This window comes from Musa acuminata, chromosome BXJ2-11 (assembly GCF_036884655.1).
Source record: "Musa acuminata AAA Group cultivar baxijiao chromosome BXJ2-11, Cavendish_Baxijiao_AAA, whole genome shotgun sequence".
Classification (NCBI taxonomy): Eukaryota; Viridiplantae; Streptophyta; class Magnoliopsida; order Zingiberales; family Musaceae; genus Musa; species Musa acuminata.
The window spans coordinates 7,195,729-7,202,340 of NC_088348.1; the positions used below are offsets into that span (position 1 = coordinate 7,195,729).

At 34.8% G+C, this 6,612-nt stretch overlaps 1 protein-coding gene across 1 annotated transcript; it reads left to right on the forward strand.

The window, feature by feature from the left end:
- Positions 1 to 5,110: 5,110 nt before the first annotated feature.
- On the forward strand, positions 5,111 to 6,402 carry LOC135627912 (uncharacterized). The gene has a single exon (XM_065134370.1). It carries the CDS (start codon positions 5,229 to 5,231, stop codon positions 6,231 to 6,233), a length of 1,005 nt encoding a protein of 334 aa, XP_064990442.1. The 5' UTR covers positions 5,111 to 5,228; the 3' UTR covers positions 6,234 to 6,402.
- The last annotated feature ends 210 nt before the right edge of the window (positions 6,403 to 6,612 follow it).

Here is a 6,612-nt window from a genome sequence, read left to right on the forward strand (position 1 = left end):
TAGTATTTTATATTTATTAGACATATATCTTTAAATTTTAATTATACATTTACATGGGTATTACTTAGCTTTATAATTAATCATATTAAATTTTTTGAATATATCTATTTAATATTTTCTTTATAAATTTTTTTTTCATTTGATATTTGCTTCATCTCCGACCTAAGAAAAGAGTATAATAGATTGAGATCTAATATTTTAAATTTATTTATCTTATATTTTTTAAATTCTATCGTAAGAGAGACGTACACACACATATATATAAAATATCATCAATATAAAAGAAAATCATAAAACAATTATATTTACCTTTCTTTTTTAGATAAAAAAATAAATTTACTATTGCTCCTCTTAAATCTATTTTGATGAAAATAAAAACTAATTTTAAACTTGGAGCTTGTTTAAGCGTATAAAGAATTTTCTTTTACCTTCAATAAGTGAGCAATTAAAGCCAAGAACAAGGTCTGCCATACCGAAGCGTACCGCTCGTACCGGGCGGTATATACCGGTCCGATAGATTACCGGTACGTGGACCGCCTGGTATTACTACAGTGCTACAATACTATACTGTAGCACTGCTACAGTATGAAAAAAAAATTAAAATTATTCTGTACATCAGGGTGTACCGCTCAGTACACCCTGATGTAGTGCCCAGTACACCGGTACTGTACCATACCGAGCTCGGGTCGAAACACCGATACAGTACGGTACGACGAACCTTGGCCAAAAATATCCGTTATTTAAAAATACATATTTTATATCAAATTGATAAATAAGTTAACTTAAGTGAGTAGCTAAAATCAAAAAAGTTCTTAGGGTTTTAAATCTATCAATTAAAAAAAATTATCATCAAAATCAATATATTATTGTTGTGAATATCTTTTTGCTACAAACCTCTCCTATTTCATTCTTCTGACTTAAATTTTTATTTTCATTATTTTTCAGTAAAATCTGAAATAAATAAAATAAATATTGAATCATAAAATGATGCTAGTAATATGAATTTTTTTTTTGAGGGTTTCATCTGAGAATCATATGATAAATCTAAAATGCTATGAGGCTGACATTAAACTTGCTAAATCTATATCTATTACTTGATTTTGTGAAGTGTATAATTTTATTAGAATATAAATTTATTTTTTACTATTCTTCTAATTTCAACTTTCTCTTCAATCAAATATAGCATATAATAACTTTACTAATAATAGGATTATATAATTAATATGCTTTGGATTATAAAAAATAACCAATTAAAATATATTTTTTAGATGTTTTATCAAGCTTATGATGGTTTTGTAAATTTAACAAAGCATAAGTAATATAATCAAAAAAATTTAAATGACTATACTATATCAGCTTTGATTCATAACCACTTTTATTGATAAAATATTTAACAAATAAACTATTATTATAATTGTTTGTATCTAAAACTAACTTAGAAAATACTTTTTCTTAAACAAATTCTTATTATTTCAACAATAGTATGATTCTTCTGCTATCAATTCCCTAAGAATATTATCTTCATCAAAAAATTGAACTCATTATATAAGAATTCATAACCTTAGTTTATTTGAAGTGTCCTTATGTATCTACTATTTTATCTTTTCAAAAGTACCTTAAATTTTAAAAAATTATCAAATATTTTAGATTTTAATTCTAAAAAAATATCTAATTTATGAGTTTATAATAATCAATAAATAATAAAAATTATTAGATTTTATTAAATAATTTTAAATTTATAGATCCACATAGATCAACATAAATTAATTATCGACAAGTAGATGCTATTTATGCTTTTTCAATAGGAAATAGTTTTTTTATCTTATTTGTCATAAATGCATCTTTTACATATATCAAGTGTATTAATTTTAGATAATTTAAAATTTATTTTTTTTGGCTTAACAATCTTAAACCTATAATATTAAGATATTCATATCTTAAATATCATAAATTAGATTTATTCATTTAAGTTGCACTAAGAGTATACTTTTTAATATTTGAAACATTAGATTAAAATATCTAGTTTTGAGTTATGCAAATATTTACTATAATCAAATTAGATTTCTTATCTTTAATAGTATATGAATCATCCTCAATACTCATTATTCATTAATTATCCAACACTCAACAAGTTATGTTATAAATTAGGAATAAAAAAATATATTATTAAGATGTTTTACCTTCTCTCGACTTGTCTTCGTCTCAATTATTTTATTTCCTTCTACATATATTTGATTGTTATCTAAAAGTATAACTTTTACATTTCATTAGGATCTCTAAACATTGATCTTATGTCTGATATATAATTAAAATATTTATTATTTAAAAATTAAATATCATCTGAGATTTTATTAACTTATGAATGAGTTATAACTTACTACTTTCTTTATTTTTCTTCACATAGCTTATTTGTTTTTCTTTTTTCTAACAACTTCATGTGATCAAACTATTTATAATATTTTTTTAGTAATGTGACTTTATGTGATCAAATTGTTTATAAAAGTGGCATTAGATTTCAATCTTATATATATATATATTTTTTTTTATCATAATTTGATTACTTTTATTAATAATGCTAATTAATATGTCATCTTTCTCTTTTTCTTCTATTCTCTTTCCTAATCTTTATTTTTCTATTCTTTTTTCTAATCTTGTTTATTTTTCTATTTCTTCTTTTCAAGTCGAAGACACCCTCTTAACTTAAATTTTTTTTTTTTACTTTTCTCAAGTTATATTTTCAACCTTATTTTATGTGCTTACAAGAAACCTATTAGTTTATCAAATAAAAAAAATAAATCTTTTAACTTCTCAATTATAGTGGTAAAATGATCAAATTTCGAAGTTAAAATTTTTAAAACTTTTATAACAATAATGTGATCATGAAGATGTTCATCATAAAATTTTATTTGACTAATTAGTTCAATCACTCAAGAAAGAAATTCTTGCACTGATTAATTACTTTTCATAAATAAAATTTGAAATTCATAATAAAGAGTTTAAAATTTTATCATAATTATTTTGGATAAGACTTAAAATTTATTTTGAAATATCAACCAAACTTATTTTAAGATTATAGTTACTGTAATTCTTGAGATAGTTTATCTCATGTACAACTTACTAAATAAAGAACAATATTTTCAAGTCATTCTTTTTATTTTCTCTCAACCTAATTTCTTGTCTATATATCCATTTTCTATCAAATCATGAATATCCTGAGATTTAAGTAAGTTTTCATCTTAATATTTTAAAATTTATATTATTTGCTCGAAAAGATGAGAATAATGGATTAAAATAATTCGAAATCATAATACTTAATTCAGATTGAACTTGACTCTCATATCATAAATATTGAGGATGAAAATATAAAAAAATAATAAAAGTATAATACAAATTAAAAAAATATTTTTAATCAATAAAATTAAAATAATATTAATTAAGTGGTAAAATTAAGAACACTTATAATATATTCCAATGCATACACTTTATTTCATAAACGATGATCATATTTATAGAACATAATGATAATTACCTCATATCTCATATCATTTATGATTAAGTATAATAACTAACTTCTCATATCGTAAACCACCTAGATAAATTACTCAAAATATAATTAAAAATATTTAAAATATGATGACTATCTAGGATAATTATCTATAGATCAATTATTAATTATTCCTACGACATGGTCATCGATATATGATTGCACCTGTGGTGATCGCTGCCCGATCGACGGCCCGTGAAGGTCTTGTTGGGCCCACCAATGGCTACTTGCTCAGAAGGCATGACGGTGATCTCTTAGGAAAGTCTTCGTCCCATATGTCTAAGATCCTTATGCCAACCCAATAAGTACCTAAGAGCAACTTCAACCCTTCTCTCTCTCTCTCTCTCTCTCTCTCTCTCTCGGGGACAAAAACTTCGGTTTAGATTTCCTCGGTTAGAAGAACTTAGGCAGATTAATCTATTGGTCTTTGCTTTGTGTTTATCAATGGCTTAATTAATGACGGTGAGATGGACTGTAGTTATCTTAATACATACATACATCATATAATATATTGGGTGGCAATCGGAGGGGGGATTTGGGGAAGGCGTGATCCGTTACGTTCGGTGGATGAATCGGGCAGCATTGGGAGTCGCGGCTTAGCTTGCGGAGACTTGTTCGCCTCCTTCCTTCGATTAAGATCTTGGATTCTGGACCGTTTGATTTGTCCGCTGGAGATGTGGACCGTCGTTAAGACCGTCTTTTTGCTTGAATTTTCGTGTGCCGGACTTGCACGCAACTCTCAGCCTATGTGACGTTGGTCCACAAAATTGCAGACGCCGCTGTTTCCGTTGACTGAAGGTTCAAAAATAATAATAATCGAGTGACGTGGTCTCTCAGGCGCCTGACACGTGGGATCAATATGCGGGTCCCCAGGTGGATATTTTTAGGGTCCAGAAGTTTGGAATGCCGTTTGGGTCCGGCGAAGAGAGGTTGAAATGTCAAATAAGAAGGGTGCAATAGCGGAACGGAGACCACACATCTATGAATAGACAACTTGACGGGCCAACTAATTTGTTGGGAAGAAAGTAATAAATAATTGAATTCAAGAAATTATCCAAAAATCAATCAACTCACGGCACATATCTCAAAGTGCGACGGGGACGATCCCGATCGGAGACAGAAGCAGTAGCGGATGCAGGCAATTAGAAACACGAGGTCTGATCCGGATCCGAACTAGTCTTGTTGTGATGGCGCGTGGACTCGGTCTCTACGGACGAAACGTCCAGGTAAGATCGCAGGTGGACAGCTTCATCCCCCCGGTTCGATGGACGGAAATCCCTTTACTAAAATGCCCTTAATGCTGTGATTTAACTACTGAAATGCCGCTTCAGGCTTACCTGCTAGTCAAATTAGCTTACGTCAACAAATCAATCATAATTGTCTCCTTAATCATATTCTTTATCATATTTATCTAACTCTTGTGTGTATCATTAATTTTTTCATAATACAATGAGCTACAAAAGGTTTATAATTATTATAAGTGGATATACGTGTTGTTTTGTAAATATTAACAACGTTAAGTCCGTTTTATAGACCACAAAGTCTTCTTCCGAGACCTCTTTATCCTCTTTCCTTCTTCCCCAATTCCTCCTCTTCGTCCAATCCCCCAAATTGACCTCCTTTTCTTCTTCTTCACCTGAATTCCAATTCGATTCGAGGGGGCGAATCCGTAGCGGCAGCACCAATGGATTGCGAGCCGGAGGAGCTCCAGTTCCTGGGCGTCGTCGGCATCTACAGGGAGGCGGCCAAGATCCTGGCGGGGTGGCGCCGCCTCTTCGTCAAGATCGCCGGCGCCCTCGTCCTCCCTCTTTCCATCCTATTCTTCGTCCACATCGCTATTTCCCACCGCCTCTTCTCCACCATCGACTCCGACGAGTCCGCCCTTGATGACGCCCCCCCGGGATCCACCTCCGAGTCCTCCGCCCTCCAGCGGCTCGTCTCCGACTGGTCCGCCTTCCTCCTTTTTAAGGGTTTCTACCTCGTCGCCCTCCTCGTCCTCGCCCTCCTCTCCACCGCCGCTGTCGTCTACTCCGTCGCCTCCATCTACACCGCCCGGGGCGATCTCCCCTTCCGCAAGGTGCTCACCGTCGTCCCCCGCGTCTGGCGCCGCCTGATGGTCACCTTCCTCTGGGCCTTCCTCGTCCTCCTCGCCCTCAACTCCGCCACCATCGCGCTCCTCGTCTTCATCCTCCTCATGGGTGGCAACTCCTCCACGGGCCCCGTCCTCACCATCTTAGTCGTCATCCCGCTCTACCTAGTTGCCCTCGTCTACGTCAGCGTCGTCTGGCACCTGGCCAGCGTGGTCTCCGTGCTGGAAGACGCCCGCGGGCTGGAGGCGATGCGGCGGAGTCGACGGCTGATCCAAGGCAAGCTCTTGACGGCGTCGGTCATCTTCGTGATGCTCAACCTCGGCTTCGGGCTCGTGGAGTGGGCCTTCCGGGGGCTGTTAGTGAGGGGGAGGGGCGGGGGCCCGGGGCTTAGCCTGGGGCTGGGGCTGCTTCTGCTGCTGCTGTTGTGCCTGGTCATCCTCTTCGCTCTGGCGGTGCAGACGGTCGTCTACTTCGTGTGCAAGTCGTACCACCACGAGAGCATCGACAAGTCGAACCTGGCGGACCATTTGGAGGCCTACTTGGGGGAGTACGTGCCATTGAAGTCCCAGGACGTGCAGATGGAGCAGCTCCGTGTTTGATGCAGAGCTCCGGGGAACGTCTCTCCCTTCCTCTTATCTCTCTCCCTCGTGTTACAGCTTCACAGCGCATTCACAGTAGCAAACAGATTTGCATTACTCACATTTATATTTTGTGCTTTGAGGTTCCATAATCGTGTGATGAAAGGTCTTTAAATATTTTTTGCTATTATTCTGCAATGTGGATTAAACCTTGTGCAACAATGCGGATACCATGTCTTCATTGCCCGTGAAATAATGGGTGGCCGGGCCAAGATTTGGTGCCCATAAACCTGTATATGGACCGGACCGGACCGGCTCGGCCCCATATAAGAAAAAAGATGCTATATATATCACATGGGAAGCACGTGCAAGTATATGAACTGATGGATTTTTTGTTTCT